This window comes from Myotis daubentonii, chromosome 15, assembly GCF_963259705.1.
Source record: "Myotis daubentonii chromosome 15, mMyoDau2.1, whole genome shotgun sequence".
Classification (NCBI taxonomy): Eukaryota; Metazoa; Chordata; class Mammalia; order Chiroptera; family Vespertilionidae; genus Myotis; species Myotis daubentonii.
The window spans coordinates 35,707,952-35,729,479 of NC_081854.1; the positions used below are offsets into that span (position 1 = coordinate 35,707,952).

At 52.7% G+C, this 21,528-nt stretch overlaps 2 protein-coding genes across 5 annotated transcripts in view; one reads left to right on the top strand and one right to left on the bottom strand.

Annotated features, from left to right (window-relative positions):
• CMIP (c-Maf inducing protein) overlaps positions 1–5,389 on the bottom strand; it is a 235,438-nt gene extending 230,049 nt beyond the window's left edge. For all 3 annotated transcript variants that reach the window (XM_059667295.1, XM_059667296.1, XM_059667294.1), the window contains exon 1: positions 4,948–5,389. In XM_059667295.1, coding sequence (XP_059523278.1) covers positions 4,948–5,247 — 300 coding nt within the window. In that variant the 5' untranslated portion in view covers positions 5,248–5,389. The remainder of the gene's footprint in view (positions 1–4,947) is intronic.
• Positions 5,390–5,659: 270 nt separating this feature from the next.
• Positions 5,660–6,794, top strand: LOC132217217 (cuticle collagen 40-like). 2 transcript variants are annotated; one of them, XM_059667299.1, is made up of 2 exons: positions 5,660–6,102; positions 6,534–6,794. In XM_059667299.1, the coding sequence occupies exons 1-2, from the start codon at positions 5,712–5,714 to the stop codon at positions 6,734–6,736; spliced, it is 594 nt and encodes a 197-aa protein (XP_059523282.1). In that variant the 5' UTR covers positions 5,660–5,711; the 3' UTR covers positions 6,737–6,794. The 2 variants fall into 2 exon arrangements, with proteins under 2 accessions (XP_059523282.1, XP_059523283.1); XM_059667300.1 differs by having other exon boundaries at positions 5,691–6,112.
• Positions 6,795–21,528: the final 14,734 nt, after the last annotated feature.

Below are 21,528 nucleotides of genomic sequence, written 5' to 3' on the forward strand. Positions count from 1 at the left end.
ACTGGCCTCTTGTCACACCCCTACTCTATGCTGGCCATACTACTAGATGCTAAACTAAATTCTTTCCAATCCTTACGGCAAACCTGTCAATGAGGCAGCATTGGCCCACCCTCCAGAGGAAGAAAAAGCAAGGCCCAGCAAGGGAAAGCACGTGCCAGAAGTCACACAGCCAGGAAGTCATAACCTCAGAATCCAGACCCAGGCCCAAGGGACCGCAACCCCAGAGTTTGCTCTGCCTCATGGTGGAGGCATCCTAAACCATTAGGCTGCCTCACGTAATCTCACTGAATCCTTTCATCAAAGGCATAACTCGGCTACCTCACAGGTCCATTCTGCCAAAACACCAAGGGGTACCACCCGCATGGCTGGCCTGGAGAGAAGCTGCCCTTCTGCCCCAAGACAGCTTTGGTCATGCGGCCACCAGGCTCCCCCTAGCCTTGCTGGGCACAGTGCCCCAGCCATGTGAGTCAGCGGGCCCTGTGGAGAAGCCACCTGTGGGCCACGGAGCCCAAGCCGGAGGCACACATCCGCCTCGCCCACCTCCATCGCCAGCTCGACAGCAAAGCCCAGCCACAAGCGGTGAAACCCCCTCCACCTGGACTGGCACAGTTCTGCCCGTGGCCAGAAAGGGCATCTCAGATTGCACCAGGCGAGTGAATGGCAGCATCAAAACATACTCCCCCCTTAAAATGCACTTATTTACCACAGCCTGGGGAAGGCAGGCCACATTTGTTGTTTACAGAGAATTTAGATTTTTTTCTCCTCCATCTCTGCCCCTCCCCTCCACCATCTCCAATCAGACAAGTTATCCAGAAACAAATGTGATATATTCAAAAATCTTGTGACAAATGGCATTGAAAATAAAAATTCCTTGTGTTTACTAACTGCCTCAATAAACACCACATAAATCAAAGGCGGGAAGCGGTACATGATACAAAGTGAAAAAAGTCAGCACATGTGTACACACACACACACACTCACGCACGCGTGCGCAGATGCATCCCCGTGGGACACAACCTTTAATTCTCCAGTGGAAATCACACCGTTGGGATGAACTCTCTGCTCCACAGTTGACACCTAGATGCTTAGGAACTGCAAGTTCAGAAGAAGGCTCTCCCCACGGAAACACCAGACTAAAGGGACCTAATGAGAATTAAGGTGGCTTCTCTGTTCCTCTCGTGACTGGAAGGCCAGAAACATTTCAATCAGAGCAGCAGAGTGGTGAGGATTTAAAAACAAGTCGCTGATGAATTAAGGCCTGAGAATAAAGAACACTGCTGTCACCTGTGCCCCATCCCTGTTGGGTCAATGAATAAAAGACTTTCCGGACAGGATCCACCACGAGATGCCATGTGATGCGTGCACAAAATTAGGTGAAATAGAATGTCAGCAGCGTATTTGTACTTCTTCGGTGCAGAGGAAACAAAGCACACAGACAAAGCCCTCTTCCAGTGGACAAACATGTCTAGCAGGTGATCAAATTCAACCTAGACACAGAATAGCAAAATGGATTCTGGTCTCACAGGACCTGGCTGCTTATGCAGAATGCCTGGCCGTCGGCTACGACTGACCGCCACCACGAAGCCCCAGGGAAGCCCAGGGACTGGGAAGTCTGGATGCAAAAGAGGAAGGAGGCGCCAGGGCTGGGCCACGGGCTGGGCAAGCGGGCCCTTCCCCCACAAGGTGTGGTCATGTGTACCCCAGGGAAGGGGTGGATGCCTCCCAATCACCCCTCACACGTCAGCCAGGTCGCTGTTGCCTTTGTGTTTCCTTCTTTGTTTATGAGCTTTCTGGATCCAAAGTCTCAAGCACAAAGTGCATCAGGCCCGGCACTGTCACAGGCCACGTCAGGCACACTGTTGGCTCTGCAAGGATTTAATCAGTAACTGGCCCAGGAGACAGGCACAGAGCAAGCTCCAACCTGACCCCACACAAGGTAAAGTTTATAGCCAAGCCAGGGAGTGAGGCTGCCAGTCCCTGGGGCCCCAGTCTGACCCATCTCCCCAACAGGGACTCAAGAGAGGTCCACCTGAGGGGCGAAGCCAGCAGGAACTGCTGCCCATGTGGGCCTGGGCGCCCCATATGCTTCCACCCTCCTGGAGACAGCTGTGGCCCTGGTCTTTATCTCTGAAACAATCCAATTTATTGGATCAGTGTAGACAGACTCCAAAGACAATTTGGGCAAAAGAGTGTATTTAGTTGGTTTATTCATTCGGATCCAGATCAATCACTCTGACTCTTGTTCCTGAAGCCCACACAATTAACCATATAATTACCAAACGGTTCTGAGTTGAGCTGTATAGACAGATGATATACGTTTCAAGAAAGGAGAGGAAACACACTTGATATATCGGCAGTGTGAGACTGGGCCAGGGACTCTACACAAAGCCACAGGGCTACACAGGGCTTGTTGTAGTGAACTGCACTCAAATTCACCTTTGTTTCATTTGGGCTAATATTTCTCAATAGAGTGCTTGGGCCGCACTATAAAATGCAGACCGATTACATAACGCCCAGGCCTCAGAAAAACCCCTCGGGGCTGCTTTGTTTCCTAGGACCTGGACACCAACCAGGTGTCTCAGGATAAGGCAAGGTCCCCAGTAGCCGTGCCAACCCCACCTCTGCCCTGGAGGCAGCCGCTCGACCAGGCCTGCCTCAGCAGCCCCCCGCCATGCTCACAGGCCCTGGCACAGAGAGCCATGTACTCCCCGGGAGCCCCCCATGGGGAGATTTAAGGACACCCCTGCCCTACCCGAGGGGCTTGGTGATGACAGGCAGAGGAAGGGGAATTATGCCAGCTCATTGGACACTTGCTCAGAGTTCCTCCTTCCACATTTCCCAACGCCAGAGCAAGGCTCTGCTGAGACAAATCTCGTTCCATGGAGAGTGCTCAGTCCCCAGTCCTGAAAACCACAGCTCCTCTCCAGAAAGGCCCAAGCTACAAAAGTGCCACCCACCTTGCGGGTGAAGGTGGGGCCAGGGCCTCTCTCTGGCTGCTTAAGAAACCAGCGCCCCGCTTCAGCCTTTCCTCCTTCCCCCTCTCGCTCACGTATACATCTTGAGCAATCAGAGGTAAGTCTGGGGCCTTGAGCCTCCAAAGCTGGCTTCCCCCAGACTATGGCCAGTAGCAGCAGAGGACACACTCCTGGCTCAGCCTGTCCTTCCCACAGAGGGTCACTGTGCCTCTCAACCATTTCTATACACACACACACACACACACACACACACACACACACTCCCCTTCACTTTGAGGGGTGGCAGAAAAAAATAAAGCCCCCCATGAGCCAGGGGACAATTCTGAAGCCAGATTTGGGCGCTCCAGGTAGGTCCCAGGCAAGGAACTACTGAGGACACTAGTCCCTCCCCAATCTGAAATGGTGTGCGAGGGCACATTTTCCGAGGCTCTCCCTCCATCAAAGGAAAAGCCAAACGCTAAGCCCTGTGGTTCCTAAACATGCATGAGCCTGAAATTGGGCCTGGGCCGCTTCTCGACAGCCAGTGATCCACCCTGAGGAAGCAGCCTTTGCAGACATTGCACCAACGTGCCCACAGGAAAGAAAAAATAGGTGTTCTCAGCACGTCGGACCCAAAATTCAGAATAAAAGTCCTCGTGTGCTTCAACGCTCTCAGGAGGGGGGGAAGTTGTTTCGAGGAGTAAGGTTTCTCCTGCTAACTTTTCCCCCTCCCCATTCCTTGGAGCATGTGTCACGGCCTGTGACACACTGCCAAGGGAACATGGATGCCGGGGAAATGTCTACACACGCTACACGTTTGTGACATGCTATGTAAGCGACACCCTATTTCCTGGCTGGGTTTTCTTGGCACAGGTGTGGGCAGGCGGTGGATTCTGGTCCCCCCTCCCACCCCACCCCCCACTGTGCTTAGTAAACAGGCTCACAGTGGCCCCAGGGGGGGAGTGTGCATTCTGGGGAAGACCTGTCACCTCTCAGTAGAGGAAGGAACCCTCTCAGCAAGGCTCAGGCCCAAGCAGATCTGGTGCTTTAAACTGTCCTTGTTTCAAAACACAAAGCATCCTGTTCAGGCTCCTGCCCGCCACCCCCGCCCTGCGACCCCACCACAGCCCTTTCTCCACCTTGCAGGCTTGATTTTAGAAGCAGATCAATGACTGCTCTTCTCCCTCTCACCCAGCTGACCCAGTCCCAACCACACATTTAAAAACAATAACAGTAACAAAATTAAAAAAACCAGCATGGAAACACACATCTACACACACACTTCACAGACAATGCCAGACCGGAGCCCCACGAGCCAGCTTCCACACTAGAACCTGACCCTCAGCCCTGGGTGGGGAGGAGACGGTCCCGGACCCCCGCCCCTGCCCCTGCCCCTCCCCCTCCAGCCCCCCAATGTGCCAAAGAGATTTTTCTTCAGAAAGGGAAGCACCCAGTTTTGCCTGCCAGCCCGGGCAGGAAAGAGAATAAAAGATGGGTACAGTTCAAAGAAAGGAACTGGTTTCTGGAAATTCTTTGGGTTTGGGGGTTTTGAGGTTGTTGGGGGTTTGGGGCTTGGGGGGTGGAGGGGAGGTGTTTTATTTTTTTGGTTGTTTTGTTTCCCCGTCCCCCGCAGGCTTTCAGAAAGGGAACCCTCACCACCACCGGGGCCCAGCCGGTCCAGCCCACGGTCCCACCCGCAAGAAACCCGAGCGCTGGGCCCGAGGTCCCCCAAGGCTCAGCCGGGGCTGGGCCAGATCCTCTCCAGGATCCTCAGGGTCCCCCGAACCGCCGGCCGGGCAGAGCTCCTCGGGGTCCTCCACCCGGCGCCGAGCCCAGGCCGGGAGCGGGACGCCGGGCGCTCCCCGCCCCTGGCGCCCCGCGGTGCGCGGCGGGGGCCCCGGGCTCCAGGTGCAGCCGTGGGAGGGGGCGCCCTGCGGTCCCAGGGGAGGCGCGGGGGAGCCGGCGCGCGGCCACGCGGAGCGGAGCGACTCACCGTGGCGGACGCCAGGCTGTTGTCGGCCAGCGTTAGGTGGTGCGGCTCCCAGCGCCTCAGGAATTTCGAGGTGAGGATCTTGCTGAGAAAGGTCCGCGGGTGCCGGATGACACAGACCTGGATGTCGCCCTCCTGCAGCAGTTTGTACCTCATGCCGTTGCACAGGAGGAGGGCCCGGCGACAGGGCACGGCGCCCATCTTCGTGCCCTCGGGGGCCGGCACGTCGCCCCCCAGCAGCGGCTTGGTCTCCTCGATCTGCCGGGGGTCGCCGCCGCCGCCCGAGCTGCTGGTCAGATCCATGGCCGGCCGGGCCGGGGAGGGGGCCGGGGGCGGGGAAAGGGGCTGTCCCGGCTGCGGGGCGGCGGGGCCCCCGGTCGGCGGCCCGCACCCCCCCACCGCTCAGGAAGGTGGGGGGGTGGGGGGCAGGGGGCGCCCGCAGGGGAGGGGCCGGCGGGCGGCGGCGGGCGCGGCGGCGCGGTCCTTCCTGCGGGGCTCGGCTTCCTCCTAGCTCGTCGGGTGCATGCTCGCGCGGCCGGACCGGCGGGGCGGCGGGCGGGCGGGGAGCGGCAGCGCCGGGGGCCGGCAGCGGGCGTGTCTCGGCCCCGCCGCCCGCTCGTGTGTACAGTACGTGTGTCTGGGCGGCCGTCCGCGGGCGAGTGTGCGGCGGGGGCCGCGGGGGCCGGCTCTGTTGAGAGATTGCAGAAGCCGCTCGGCGCCCGCGCGATTGGTCCCCGCGGGGTCATGTGCCCGCCCCTCTGACGTCAATGGCGGCAACGGCGGCGGCCGCGGCGGCGGCCTCTCGCAGGCGGAGCCGGGCCGGGCGGGGACGCGAGGGGCCGAGGCGCGGCCCGACGGGAGGGGCGGCCCCTGGGGAGGGGGCTGAGGCGCGCGAGCCCCGGCCGGTCCCGCCCGCCCCGCCCGGAACGGGAGGGGGCTGGGGCCGCGGGGGCGGGGCGGGGCGCGTGACGTCACGCCCAGCCGCGCCCCCGCCGGTGCCCAGGCTGGTGCGGAGCCGCGAGGCCCACGGGCGGGACCGGATCCGGGACCAGCCGTGGTCCCCGCACCCCACGCTCCCCATGCCGGCGGCCCCGGTCGGAAACATCCACGCCCGGAAACATGTCAACGCCCCGAAACATGTCACCGCGGACGGCCAAGGTGCAGCCAGGTGCAACCCCGAGGGACCGGGCGGGGCGGGGCCGGGCCGGAGGGGTAGGGGCGGGACCGCCTGACCTCTGACACCCCCACCACAGCTCGGGATGCACATCTGGCTAGCCAGATGTGGCCATAAGGACAGGGGTGTCCCCTCGCCTTGAAAATGCTCCCTCAATTGTCTGGGTAATGAGCCTACCCTGCCCGTGTCAGCCCAGCAGACACTGGGCCTTTCCCAGATGCCTACCAGCCTTGGCCTTTTGGGTCCAGAGCTGCCTTCGGGGAGGGGGCAGGCTGGCCAACCTCCTCCTTTTTCCTGCCCGTGGAGCCTGACCCCTTCTAAGAACCTATACAACCAAGGCCCCCCCAAAGGTCCTGGACTGCCCCCTCCTCTTCCTGCACCCCAGTAACTCCCGCTTCTGTACCTCTCCGCTCAGAGCGGGACCTGGCCCTTCATCTCTGCTTCACCCGCTGGGGAGCAGCTCCTCCTGCAAGCGCTTTGTGGGATGAACCGCAGTGTCACTCAGGACTAGAGCTGAAAGGAAAACGTTCCCTTCCTGGCATCAGGAGACACCTAAGGCCGCCCAGCAAAGGCTCCGCTCCCTCAGGCTTTCTCAGGTCCACACGCTTCTGCAGTTAATACCTTCCAAACCCCCACATGTTTGCCTTTTCGTTAAGTGAAGGTGCCCTGCAGGGAACACATGGGTGTGGGCGCGTGTGTTGAATCCTATCATGAATGCCGCAGTTTATCCACAGAGCCCCTGTGGTGGGAGTATCTCCTCCCCATTCTCTCCCAGAACAGACAAGATGGAGGGGCTCCCCCTGAGCCTGGGTTGGGGAAGGGGGTGGAAGGCAGGGCCCAGTCCCTCACAGAAATGACTCAAATGTCCAGGCTGCCCAGGAGATGGGCAGAGCTCTTCTTCCTGGTGCACCCTGAGGGAGGCACAGTTTAGCGAGAAAGTGAGGTATTCAGCATCTCCCCACAATTTGCTGGCATTTCATTCAACTTCTAAGCTTCAACGGCCTTGAGAAAACCAAACAAGAAAAGGGGCAAACCCGAGCCCCCACCTCATGCTGTAGGTGTGGGTGCAAGGGATGGCTGTGATCAAGCCCTCCACCCCTAAGTCGTTAAGGGATGCATGATAGGTTTATTGAGCTCCTGCTCTGTGTTGTCGTAGGAGTAATTCCTGTAATAGCCACTTCCAATGTGCTACGAGTTGTACGTGCATGCACCTTTCCTTTGTCGCAGCAACCTTAGGACATAGCTGCCATCACCGTCCTCACCCGCAGATGAGGGCACAGAGAGGCTGAGCTACTTGCCCAGGCTCACGTAGCTAGTCAGGATTGACCCAGGTATGGAGATCAGATAAAGGACGATAAAGACAATGACCAACCACCCTGTGCTTAAGCTCCAGGAACAGAGAGGGAACACTGAACCCAGCAGATGCTGGAGTACATGTCCTGACTTCAGGAGGTCTTTAAGAATCAGGTAAAGAGGGGAAAAGTGCTCGGGAGCGGGGGCGTTGGGGGGGCCTTGGTCACATACAAAGGTGGAATGGCACATACAAAGAGGTGGGAGGACGCTTGGCCTGTGCAGGAAACTAGCTTGTTTGCCAAGGCACACAAGGTACCCGGGCAATGCAGGGCAGAGGCCTCAGAGATTTGAAAGTATTGAATTCAATCGGTCATCTTTAAATAATTGTTTTAAAATATGTTTTTATTGATTGCAGAGAGAGGAGAGATAGAAACATCAGTGATGAGAGAGAATTATCGATCGGCTGCCTCCTGCATGCCCCCTACTGGGGATCGAGACCTCAACCCCGGGCATATGCCCTGACTGGGAATCGAACTGTGACTTCCTGGTTCATGGGTTGGTGCTCAACCACTGAGCCACACTGGCCGGTCTAAATCATTTTTAAATTTTAGTTTGAAAGCAGTGACATGGAGCCCCCAAGACACTGTAAGAAGAAAAGCTCCTTGGGGCAGAAATCAGGAGTTCCTGGTTGACAGCAGAGCTGGCTCAGGGCCAGCACGGGGTCAGGGCTCAACAATGACTGATGGTCACACTCACCTATTCCCTGGTGCTTCAAAACGTGCCGACCGTAGGACCACGTCAGTAAGTTGAGACACGATGAGATGGGATGTTATTAGTGTTCAGTTGGCGATAGTTAAGTCCCCAGCCTCCTAGACTGGGACTCATGTAACTCATTACAGAGCAGCCTCGCTCCCACTATTCCAGGTTCCTGACCTAGAAATAAATCTGAGTCCAGCTGTCAGATTCCATCAAAAGTCCCCTCCCCACGGGACCCCAACCTCTGTAGGAAACACAAGCCCATCAAGTTTCCATGGATGGATATGTACCCAAGTCATCTTCAATGCCATGGGAATCCAGACTCAAAAAAAAAAAGTGGTCCCAGCCCCTTAGAGCTCACTTTCCTGGCATTGAACTTGAGAACTTCACGGAGCAGCAGAGAAGACACTGAAGTTCACAAACCCTTCACTCTCCTTGAGCTCCCATCGGCCAGTTCATTCAACAAGGTCACCAGACAAACCTGTCCTTTTCTGCATTCTTTGTGGCGGTCCCTCCCTGTTTGAGGCAGGTCCCTCCTTATCTGAGCTCACTGCATCACTTGAGTTCAGCAACCAGGAGGGGTTCACCCCTGGGCCACATTGGCGGAGAACCTACACTGTGGCAAGTGCCGTGCGGGGAGCTGGCGTTGTAGTGACCGGGTAGTAAACTGCCCTCATGAGCTCACATCTCCATTCCCACCTCCCTGAAGTCTCCCCCTGAGCTAACTCAGAGGGGAAAGACAGCCCTGCTGCCTCGCTGCCCACGGCGGCATCTGAGGAAATGGGGGAGGGGAGCACTGTGAGTGGCCAGCCCACGGAGAGGGCCACCTGAGCACCCTCTTCTAGCAGCCCTGCCCTTTCGGCAGACACACCACACATGGGTGTCCTCATCGGAGTGGTCTCTGGTGAGACCCTCACCAGCCTTTCTCCGCTCCCTCCTTGCCCTGCCCACCACGAAATTGTGCAGGAACCCAACTGTAACCTCAAAAGGGCAGGGTTCATTCCAGTTGGGCCCATCACTGTGTCCAGTGGTGCGCTGGTAAATGTTTAACAATCACCGTGTTGAAAAAAAGGAAAGCCCTGATTCACAACGTTTGACAATTTCCAGGGTGTAAATATTCCTACCGTGGCCGATTTCAAGCTGCCAACATGCATGGCTGGACGTGGAGCTGGAAAGAGATGGGCTCCATGAGAGCGTAATTCCGCCCTACAGACGGCAGACCGGGGGACAGCGAACAGAGGCGAGAGGGCCAGATTCAGCTCCTGGCCCGCGGAGCCTGAAACACTTACTCTCTGGCCCTTGTACAGAAAAAGCTTGGCGACCCCTGCAACAGACATAAATAACCTCCAGCACAGAGATACTAGTAAAACATAGAAGAATAATTAGGAAGTGATGCGTTTTATTACCTTTTAAAATATATAATTTATTTCGTGGTAACTGTAATTTATTCTTGTTTAATGGCTCTTTGACAACCAGCTTGCAAGCTTCCTTAAGAAGGAACAGTCGGCTCCCATGAGCCAGTAGAGATTAGTTAGCAACAGCATGCCGCTACCTGTTTCCCTGCGCCGGGCCCCGAGCCGGTGCACAGTGGCTATCTGCCGAATGGTTGGAAATCTAACTGCACTGCCAAGGGTCTAAGCACTAGGCAGCATTGCCCTGACCCTTCAGTCTTTCATTCCGTTCCCTCAAACACCTCTAGCACCTGCTGAGTGCCAGGGACTTGGTTGAGTGCTACAGATCCAGTTGACACAACATCTCCTCTTGGAGCTCAGAGTTGAGTGGGGGCAACCAGATACCCTCCCCCCGCAAAAATCACCACCCTCCCTCCCCACCCCACCCCCCAAAAAAAGTATGCCAAGAAGAACACAACCTCTTCCCTTTTCCAACTGTGTGTGTCTTCGGTTGGTTTCCTACCAAGTGGGGTCCTAGCAGCACCTTTTTCCGGAGTTGAAGAAGTGAAGTGCGGTAAGCGATGCCAAGCCCAGAGCCTGGCCCAGTGAGCCCTTGGAATAAGCTTCGGCTGTTTCACTTCACCTCTGTCGTTTTAGAACCCATGTTTCTGCGGCCTCGGATATGGACCCCCAGCCAGTCCACGTCTCTGGCCTTTCCCGTTTGCCCAGCAGCTGGAGTGCAGACTCTCCCGATAAACATCTCGGCAGGGCTTCCAGCCTTCACGCTGCGGACATTGGGCCGGATCGTTCTTGGTGGCAGGCGGCGGGCGGCCCTGAGCATTGGAGCCATTCAGCAGCAGCCCGGCCTCTGCCCACAGAGCGTCATCCCCAATTTGTGACAACTAAACGGTCCCAGACTTGGCCACGAGTCACCTGGGAGCCCAAGCCGCTGCTGGTTAGAAACCGGGGTTTGAAGGAGGATGTTTCCCCCACCCTCCGTGGGTACAGACAGCTCCCCAGCCACCCCGTGGGCTGCAGTCTGGGGAGATTATATTGCTCACACTCATGCAACAGCACATTCCTCCTCAGACGCCACTTCTGGGGGTGCGGCACACTCAACGCCGGCTTTATCAGACTGTCCAGTAACACAGGATGGAATAAGGTAGGACCTCTTTTAAGTCCTGTTTTTGGAGCCTATTTAACAACACAAGGCCACACTTGTTATAAAATGCCAAGCACCAAAAGCAGGCAACAACATTGTTTGTTCTCAAGTGGTCCCTTTTCATAGCTACACGTGGGGCTGTTGCTTTTGGGGAACTCTCTGGAAGCTCTGTCTGAAAGCTCTGTCTGGAAATTACATCAGCTAGGAGATCACTCCCGAACCTCATGTTTACCAGGCATGAGACACCACCATAATGGCACACACACGCTGTACTGATGGCATCTAATGTGCTGATCACCTCATAAAATGTGCTACTCTTCCAATGTAAGGAGAGGAGTTGTGTTTTTACCCTAAAGTTGATGAACATCTTCCTCTTCTGAGCTGAGGTGAAGTCAGTGCATTTCCTAGGCACATCAGGAGGGAGGGCGGGGGGGGGGGGGGCCCTATTCTATTCATCAGCCTGCGATGCCGGTAGCTGAGAGATCACTGTGCCGCTCACCCACCCGCGCTGGTTTCAGGGGGCAAAAGAAGAGGAACATGAAGTACCATCCTCTCCCCCTTTTCTGTCTCATTTTCACCAAATGATGGAAGTCTGAGGTTAATTTTTTTAAGTAAAGGGTGTCCCATAAATTCACGCAAGAAGTAATTTTGATAAAAAACACAGGTTTATAATTAAAAATTGTAGTTTTTTAATTGATTCATAAAGTATACAGTATAAGGTTATGTATGGAATAGCATATCGGGTAAATGGCCTCCACGGCTTTGCTGGCACATACACACTCTTTTGTTGAAATTTTCCATGACCGTTTTTGCATAAATGTGGCTGAATTTCGATGAGGCTCATTTTCATCTTGATGGCTTGGTTAATCGACAAAATTGTCGTTTTTGGGGTTCAGAAAATCCACGAGTGATTGTTGAGAAACAAATGCATGCACAACGTGTCACTGTTTGGTGCAGAGTTTGGGCTGGAGGCATCATCAGACCATTCTTTGAAAATGCGGCTGCTCAGGCAATAACGGTTAATGGTGCTCGCTATCGCGACATGATAATCCAGTTTACCTGGTATGCTATTCCATACATAACCCTATACTGTACACTTTATGAATCAATAAAAATTTACAATTTTTAATTATAAACCTGTGTTTTCTATCAAAATTACTTCTTGCGTGAATTTTGGGACATGCTTTATTACAAAGAATTGGTAGTTTATCTGGAACTAATATTTCTTACACACAGTTGATTAAGTTACATACATGCACCAAAACCTGAATAGCGGTTAGATCTGGGTAACCAAGATCAGGGTAACCAAGGCAAGATTGAGGGTTTGTCTAAGATCCCACAGCAGAAGAGTGGAATTATAGGTCATTGCCCCCACCCACCCCCCACTTTTAAGCCAATGTTATTGAAGTATAATTTACATGAAGTCAAGTGTGCCCATTTTCAAAGAACAGGCTGACAAGTGTTGATGAACGTATAGCCCCATGTAACTGCCACTGTAATCAAGATATTGGTATAGAACATTCCCAAGCCCAGTAGTTTCTTCCGGACCCAGCACCCCCTGATCTGCTGCTGTCACTATAGATGGTTCTTACTCCTCCTTGAACTTCATACAAATAGAATCAAATGTTGGGTACTTTTGGCCTGGCCCAATGGCTCAGTTAGTTGGAGTAACATCCCATACACCAAAAAGGTTGCAGGCTCAATTCCCCATCAGGACCTATACCTAGGTTGCAGGTTCTATCTGGGAGGCAACTATGCTGGGAGCCGGTCCATCCTTGCTGTTTCAAGGGACCTGGCATATATGGCATACTGTTCTTAATATGTTTGCTCACCTTCTTGGCACTATGTGTTTTAACCAAGGTCACCTCTCTGAGAAAGGTTGTTTCCCCAGGTAGGAATTTTCCCCTGAAGTTAGGGAGGGAATAAAACCCCTTAACTAAGTGCCAGGCGGGTAATTAATCACTTTAACTACAAACAATCACCCTTAAGCTACATAATCTTTACTCCCTGGAATGGAGATAAGAAACGCCCTAACCTTTGGAATAGAGATTGATAGGATTGGAATCAACTGGTATAAATACAGATGTAACAAGACAATAAACACCAGAACTTCGCTGGAGATCCTGAACAGAACTTGGCTGGAGATCCTGGCTAGAGATCCTGGCTAGGCTGCTGATCAACTGAACGCTGTCTCTGTGTCATTCCTTCTTCGCCGACTCCGTCCACACCTTTGGGGACCCCTGGACCTGCTGGGATTGGACCCCAGCACAACTAGTCAGTTTTTCTCGCCCACGCCCCCCCCCCCCCCCGCCTCACTCCCCCCCTTCTATCTTCCCCCGCCCCCTTCCTCTCTCTAAAATCAGTAAACATATCCTCGGGTAAGGATTAAAAAAAAAAAAGTTGTGTACTTTTGGGAATCTGAGTTCTTTGACTGCACATAACAGTTTTCGAGATGTATCCATGTGGGTGCTGACTAATACATCCAACTTGGGTGTAACCCTGTTTGGGTACATTTGGTGTTCTTTTTTATGCCACCCCCAAAGTTTCTACAATGAGCATGTATTGATTTGTTTTAATTTTTTTTAAAAAGATCAATGCCATTCATTGTTCAAAAATTCACAGGGACTTAATGAAGAGCCCAAATGCCAAGCTGCAGCCGACTCATGGGAGTGATGCCTGGCACAGCCACACGGAGGACTGAAGGCCATAGATCACATTAAAAAAATAAAAACCACTGTGTTTTTCAGATTAATTGCATCTCTCTCCCACACCAGCCTTTGCAGTGAGCTGCTCAAATTGACCAATTTAAGTGTGACCTCCTTTCTTCTCCTCTGTCCACTCTGAGTCAGTTGCTAAGAAGCAGTGAAAGGAAGAGTGTGTGGGGTTGGGGGATGTGTTAGCTCTGTGGGGAACATGAAGCTCTCCCGAAACTTACCCTCACCTCCCTTTGCATCGGCCACTTCAGACAACCTTCAGATGGGCAAGGTGATGAATGGCCTCACCCCATTTCACAGATTAGGAAACTGAGGCAAAGTCAAGAGTTTATCTAAGATCTCACAACAGGAGAGTGGGAAGATGCTACCCAGCAGCCCCAGGGCTTGAAGGCACAAACTTCAGATTTAGATCCCAGTTGTCCACCTTCCTTAGCTGGGTCACGCTCCCTAAATCACTTAACCGCTCTGAACCTCAGTCTCTTCATCAGAGAAGCAGAGATCCAATCGTGATATTCCCAGTGGCGCTAATGAGATAATGCATGGAGAGTGCTCAGAACAAGGCCTAGGACAGTGATGGCGAACCTTTTGAGCTCGGTGTGGCAGCATTTTGAAAAACCCGAACTTAACTCTGGTGCCGTGTCACATATAGACATTTTTTAATATTTGCAACCATAGTAAAACAAAAACTTATATTTTTGATATTTATTTTATATATTTAAATGCCATTTAACAAAGAAAGGTCAACCAAAAAATGAGTTCACGTGTCACCTCTGACACACGTGTCATAAGTTCGCCATCACTGGCCTAGGAAGAAGTCGGTGCTCAATGAGTGGTAGGGAAAAAATGGTTTCTCAACTCCTGGTCTCTTCTTTCTTCAATCACAGCACAAAACAAACCAATTGCTGCCTGCCTGAGCTGACGGGACGGGAGTGGACATTACCCTGTAACTCCAGGAAAATGTCTCACAGATGCAGAGAAATGAGAAGGCAGGCCCCAGCGTCCAGGTGTTGGCCAAGACACCTTGGTTGCAACAGAAACCAATGAGAGTCGCTTCAAAAAAGAGTGGGGCTGGGTTCTAAGGGAGCACGGTTACCTCGCCAGCACTCCAAGGGCATCGAGGCGTCCAGGGGTCAGAAAGGGCCAGAAACTAGGGACCCAGGTGCCTTCTCTCTGCTTCATGTGTCTGCCTCTCTCTGCATCATCCCTCTCCACACCCTGGCTTTCTCTGTGATGTCACTTCAGCACGACAGAGGTGGCCATTTGAGAGACCAGCCGGGATCAAACTAGGCTATATTTGGCCCAGTTCCAAGGGAAGGACTTGGTTGGCTCAGCTTGGGGCAGATGCCCAACCCAGCCACTTTTCAAGCCAAGTTATACAAATATGGCAACCATTCCCTAGAGGTGAGACGGACAGTCCAGCGGGGTCATTGTGAGGGGCAGGCCTCCCAGGAAATGTCTTCTTACAAATAATAACCACTACTTTCCTTGTGTTCCCCAACCTTGTGCATTTCTTTATTTTTTTTAATTTTGCAGTATTATTTCTTTATTAATAAGAAGAGCCAATGTCCACAAAGGGCTTACTGTGTGCCAGTTACTGTGTGAACACTTCGCGCCTTTAAATTAATCCTCACAAAATCGCTATGACTTTATTCTGTCCGTTGTACAGATGAGAAAACTGGGGCGTAGAGAGGTTACACAATTTGCCGAGGATCCCACTTGAACTCAGCCAGTCTGGCACCTGACCTACTCTCTTAGCCGCCAGGCTGCGTTGCCTTATTTTAGCCCCAATCGCGCATTTTTTAAAAATATTTTAAATTGATTTTTAGAGAGAGAGAAGAACAGAGAGGGAAAGAGAGAGAAACATCGATGTGAGAGAGAAACGTCTGCCTCTTGCACATGCCCTGCCGGGGATTGAGCCCACAACCAGGCACGTGCCCTGACCAGGAAGGAAACCAGCAACCTTTCAGAGCACCGGACAGCGCCCAACCACTCGGCCACACTGGCCAGGGCCCCATCATGCATTTTGTATTTCCTGTTAGCCCAGGTGTCTCAAAATGGAAAAAAAAAAAAGATGAGGAAGGGGAAGAATGCGATAGCTGACATTTTACAACAGCGTTTAACAGCTCACAGTGGGAAACGCTGGAACTCTGCTGGCTGACCTCACAGTTTCATTCTGACCTGGAGTTCGGGGAGCAGGCGTGGTAGCGAGCTAGTCCCCTGTGACCCTCCCTGGGCCTGGGACCACCTGGGGCAGACTTGGAGCCTCTTTGCCTCTTACCCTGCACCTGTACACAGCAGGCACTCAATAAGGTTTGGTGTTGCTGAGAAAATCTGGTCCCTGTGAGAACACAACGGAGGGGGGCCAAGGAAACAACACACACGTGAGAACCCAGACACCGCTCGCCAGCCGGCCTGGGAGGAGCTGGGATCACAGCAGGTCTGCGCCAGGCCTCCTCTCTCCCCTCCGCCATGTCTCCTGGTCTCCCTGGGAGTCTGCTTGTGGGCCTGGGGCTGGGCCCACAGTGGACTCCTCGACCCAGTCCCCAGGCTAAGTGGCCACCGTCCAGTTTCCCAACTCCACATGTCCAGGTAAGGGGTCTGATAGATCCGGTCAGTCTTTGTCCAGCCAGGTCTCTGAGTTCTGGTTCCGGGCCTCAGGCTCAAAGAAGGAAAGTAAGCTGCCCAGGTCTCCCCCAGAGAGATGGCCGCCAAGCGGATTCTGGTCCGCCAGCCCTGAATGAGGGGCCTGGGGCCGCTGCTACACAAGCTGGGAGCTCGCACAACAGAGATGATTCTCCCAGAGCTCTGGAGCCAGAAGTTCAGAATCCAGGTGTCAGTGGGTCTCGGCCTTCTGGGGGCTGAGAGGAGGGCCTGCTCCCGCCCCGCCCCGGCTCCGGCTGGTTTGCGGGCCATCTCTGGCTTCCCTGGGCTTGTAGGCAGATGTCTCGCCCCAATCTCCGCCTTCATGCTCCAGGCGTCTCCCTGAGTGTGGCTGTGTCCAAGCGTCCTCCTTTTATAAGGACAAGTCATACTGGCTGAGGGGCCCACCCTACTGCAGCATGACCTCATCTTCACTTACTACATCGGCAACCACCCGAGCTCCAAATAAGGTCACGTTCTGAGGTCCTGGGGGCTAGGACTTTGGCATCTTTTTCCCCCTCCCCCGCTTTTTAAAAAATTTTTTAAATAGATTTTTAGAGAGACAGAAGGGAGAGGGAGAGGGAAACATTGATGTGAAAGCACAACATTGATCTGCTGCCCCCCCACCCCCCCGCATGCGTCGAGTCCGCAACCTGGGTATGTGCCCTGACTGGGAATTGAACCAGCCTCGTTTCAGTATGTGGGATGACGCCCAACCAACTGAGCCACACTGGCCAGGGCTTTGGCATCTTTTTTTTTTTTTTTAATATATTTTTATTGATATCAGAGAGGGAGAGGGAGAAAGATAAAAACATCAATGAAGAGAGAGAATCATTGATGGGCTGCCTCCTGCACACCCCCTACTGGGGACCGAGCTGCTGCAACCAGGCATGTGCCCTGACCGGGAATTGAACCATGACCTCCTGGTTCATAGGCCGATGCTCAACCACTGAACCACACCTGCCGGGCTGACATCTTTTTGAGGGACATATTCAATCCATTACAGAGCCCAAGACCTGCCACAGAAGTGCCCCTCAGTTCTGCCCCAGGGTAGTTCTCACCACAACGCACCCCGATCCCAGGCCTCCTTTTGTCCCCAGAGGGTTTCGCTCATCTTGCTTTCTCTGGGACAGGCCTGGACGCAGGTCTGCCCTCCTGCCCCCACGCTCACACCAGAGCGTTCATAGGGAGCAGGTGTGATTCCAGAGGACGCACTGTGGGTGCCCTGGGCGGCGCATGACTGACTCTGGGGGAGGCACTTGGGGAGGCTCCCTGCAGAAGAACAGCCAGGTTCACAGGCAGTTGCAGAGGCTCACCCCGAACGGCCCACCGTGGGCTCACGAATTCCATTCAGTGCAGGCGACAGCGACCCAGGAATCAAAGGCGGCTAGTGGAACCCTGGCCCTGTGGTTGCACAGTGGCAGTGGTTGGCAGGCGGCTGGGTCCTGGGCCAGGGATTCAGGCAAGTGGCCCATTTCTATTTTATTCACTTTTCCCTTTGGTTGGGCTAAAATTTTTAAGCAGATTTTACCCAGAGGTTAACTAGCCAAGTCCACCCTGAGGGTCAGTTTTGAAAGCCCTGGATCTGGGTTCAGGATGGGAAGCCAGCTCCGCCCATTGCTTCAGCCACGGCAGACATTACTAGTCCATCGTGCAACGCTACCTTAGAGCCCAGGCCAGAAGGTGGCAGGGTGGGGCCTGGGACCCAGAACCACATGGGCTGGAGTTCGCATTCACTTCCTACGTTGATTCGGTGAGCCATGGTTTTGAGCCTGTTCCTGGGTTTGCCTTAAAAAAAAAAAAAAAAAAATTTACTTGATATAATCTTTTATTCTCATAAGTTGGGATGGAATGTTTTCTAAACTAAATTACACTTCCATGTTTTAAAATAAGCCATATTGGACCAAATTAGTTGCCTCGGTATTTGGTGCTACAATATGAACTGGGAGCTAGAACCATAATTATAACTGGTAAGATCTCTTAGGGAGGCTCCAAGAACTAGTCCCTTTCTTCGAGGGCCGGTCCTGAAAAACCGAGTAAGAAAGCAGAGATATAAAAGAAGGGCCAGGAAACTAGCCTGATGCCCGATCACTGCTAAAGTACACGATGGGACTTTGTGTGAGATCCAGCGGACCTGCTTTCTGAAGCTCAGGATCAGCTGGTGTTTGCCATCTTAAAAGGAAACGTGCTAGAGGGGCCACCAACACATTCATATCCCAGCAACCTTGACCCTTCCTGCAATCCCGGGGGGGGGGGGGGGGGGGGCAATGACAGAACCATTTGCCTTGCCAGAGCTAAACCAAAGCCCTAGGGGGTGCAGATGGGGGAAACTAAGGTTCAAAGAAGGGGATACTTTCCCAAGACCACACAGGCAATGGGTGACCCCCCAACCCAGAGCTCCCCCCCCATCTCCTGCTTCTCTTCTGCAGCAGCTGATGGGAGACGCCTGTACCTGAGTATTTCTCATCTGCCCGCTTGCTGTCCGAGCCTGTGCTATCGGATCCCCAGGGAGGCTCCCCTTTCTCTTGCTCCATCTGCTCCAGCCCCTGGAGTCGGGCTGTGCTCCCACTCCATCCCTAATGACTTGTGTGTGGCTTGCACCCTTCCTTGGGATTTCTGCAGCTTTTCACACCTTCTCCAAGCTTCCTCTGGGCCTCCATCCTGGTGTCCCCATCCTCAGCCCCAGGGAAGGGACTGATCCCGGCTCCTGGCCCAGACTCTGCCCTGACCATTTCCACGGAGCCCCTCTGGCTCTGGTTCCCAACCCCACACCCCCTTATTCCACCTGCTGCAACTTCCTGATGCTGGTGGCCTCCCCGAGAGTCTAATAGAGGAGGTGGACGCAGCAAACAATGTGAAGGCCGCCGACCCCAGTGTGTGGCTGTGAAAAGATGTAGCAGGCAGGGACTTCTTACATTTCTTTTTGGTAACAAAAAACATATTTTCACTTGGTAAAATAAGAAGATACCGATAAATTTTAAAGTGCAAATAATAATGAATATTAACTAGGCACCTAATATAGTCTAAGAACCACACACATATTAGCTCATTTAACCCTCAAATGAGAAATTCTACAGGATAAATGACATAGTTTCTCCAACAAATAAATATTTTTTTCACAAATTTTTCTTCAACAAATAAATAGTAAAGAAAAAAGTGAGAGAGGGGACAGTCTTTAGATAAAAAGAGACTTAAAAGTGTCATCGACTGTAGAGGGACAGGCAGATGGATAGACGTGACAAAGGAAGCACAGTGACATGGTAGTGGTTGAATCAGGGTTTCTGCAGGAGCTCACTTGTGAATTCTTCCACCTTTGCTAGATGTTTGAAAACTGTCCTAATAAAACGCTGCCAGGGAGGATATATCAGCCAAATGTAATGTGTGGATCATAATTCAAGCAAATAAAATTTAAAATACATTTATAGGACAATTAAACACAATATTTTTAGGTAATATTAAGAAATTGTTTTCAAAACATTTAGGGGTAATAATCGAATTATGGCTGGTTTTTCGTTTGTTTTTTAAAGAGTCTCTCTATTTGGGATTTGCTTTAAAAAACTGCAGGGCCCTGGCTGGTGTGGCTCCGTGGATTGAGTGTCCCATCCACCAAGAAGTCTCACTGGTTTGATTCCCCATCTGGGCACATGCCCAGGTTTCGGGCTGGATCCCCAGTAGGGGGCATGCAGGAGGCAGCCAATTGATGTTTCTCTCTCATAGATCTCTCTCTCTAAAAAATATACATATATATATATATTAAAATAATCAGCAGGAAGAGGGTTGGGGAGGTAGAGATGAAACAAGATTGGCAGTTATGAAGTGGGTAACAGGCTCATAGACTATTCCTTCTTTTGTGAAGGTTTGAAACATCCCACATGAAGAGTTTACTTTTTGAAACCCACTCTGTTGGCAGATACCATCGTCTTGCAGCGGAGGAAGCTGTCCATGTCAGGTGATTTGCCCGCGATGACCCAGCGGTAGATCCCTAAGTAGGGATTGTTTTTGAAGAGTTCCTACCTGACATCTCATCACCCACACTTCACACTTGGATGAATATCCTTCTAGATCTTCTCTGCTTAGAAAAGGATTTTGAAATTAAAAAATAAAAAGATGTTGAATGACTTAGAAATATATATACGGCCTGACTCCACCTCTGCACAGCACACATTACGTTAGTGTGGCCCTAAACAACCCTCCGCGGAGGAGCTAACCCACACAGAGCGCGGTCCAAGCCCAGCGCCCTCACCCGGGAGATTTGGGGGCGCGCATTCATCCTCCGGCATTAGCATCAGGTCATATCATTGTCCCCATTGGTACCGAGGAGGAAACAAACGCGGAAAGGAGAGGTGGCTGGTCCGAGGGCACAGAGCCAGCAACTGATGGGAAACTCGTGCACGTGTTTGATGATGTGGCTGCAGTTAGACCGCCTGCCCCTCCTGCCTGCAACCTGCAGGAGGGCAGCACCTGTCTGCCTCCCTCACAGCGCACCTCACCTGCCCCTGGTGAGTGGACAAAGGAGGGCCTGCGCAAAGAGGCGTGGCTGGGATTTGAATTCCCCGCCCCCCTCCCCCCCCCCCCCCAGCACCAAACAGCTACTATACTAGGCACCCTTTTTGAAAAAAATTGTGGTAAAATACACATAACATAAAATTTACCATTTTGTTTTTGTTTTTTTAAAATATATTTTATTGATTTTTCACAGAGAGGAAGGGAGAGAGATAGAGAGCTAGAAACATCGATGAGAGAGAAACATCGATCAGCTGCCTCCTGCACATCTCCCACTGGGGATGTGCCCGCAACCCAGGCACATGCCCCTGACCGGAATCAAACCTGGGACTCCTCAGTCTGCAGGCCGACGCTCTATCCACTGAGCCAAACCGGTTTCGGCAAAATTTACCATTTTGACTACTTTTAAGTGTACAGTGCTATGGCATTAAGTATACTCACATTGTTGTACAACCATCACCACCATCCACCTTTAAAACTTTTCATCTCCCAAACTGAAACTCTGTCCCCATTAAACACTAACCCCCCACCTCCCTCCCTCCACTCCTCACTCCCACCATCTTACTTTCCATCTCTATAGATCAGAGTTCTGCCCTAGCTGGTTTGACTCAGTGGATAGAGCATTGGCCTGTGGACTGAAGGGTCCTGGGTTCGATTCCAGTCAAGGGCACATGCCTGGGTTGCAAGCTCAATCCCCAGCAGGGGGCGAGCAAGAGGCAGCCGATCAATGATTCTCATCATTGATGTTTCTATCTCTCTCTCCCTCTCCCTTCCTCTCTGAAATCAATAAAAATATGTTTAAAAATAAAAATAAAAAATAAATAAATCGGAGTTCTCTGGGTACCTCCTGTGAGTGCAGCCGTACAGTACTTGTCCTTCTGTGACGGGCTTATTCCACCTGGCATCATGTCCTCAAGGCTCATCCTTGTTCCATGCGTCAGAATGTCTAAC

Coding starts and splice junctions, on each gene's coding strand:
- LOC132217217 (XM_059667299.1), top strand. CDS start 5,712: ATGGCGGCAACGGCGGCGGCCGCGGCGGCGGCCTCTCGCAGGCGGAGC. Junction 6,103..6,533: donor TGTCACCGCGGACGGCCAAG/GTGCAGCCAGGT, acceptor CTCTCCGCTCAG/AGCGGGACCTGGCCCTTCAT.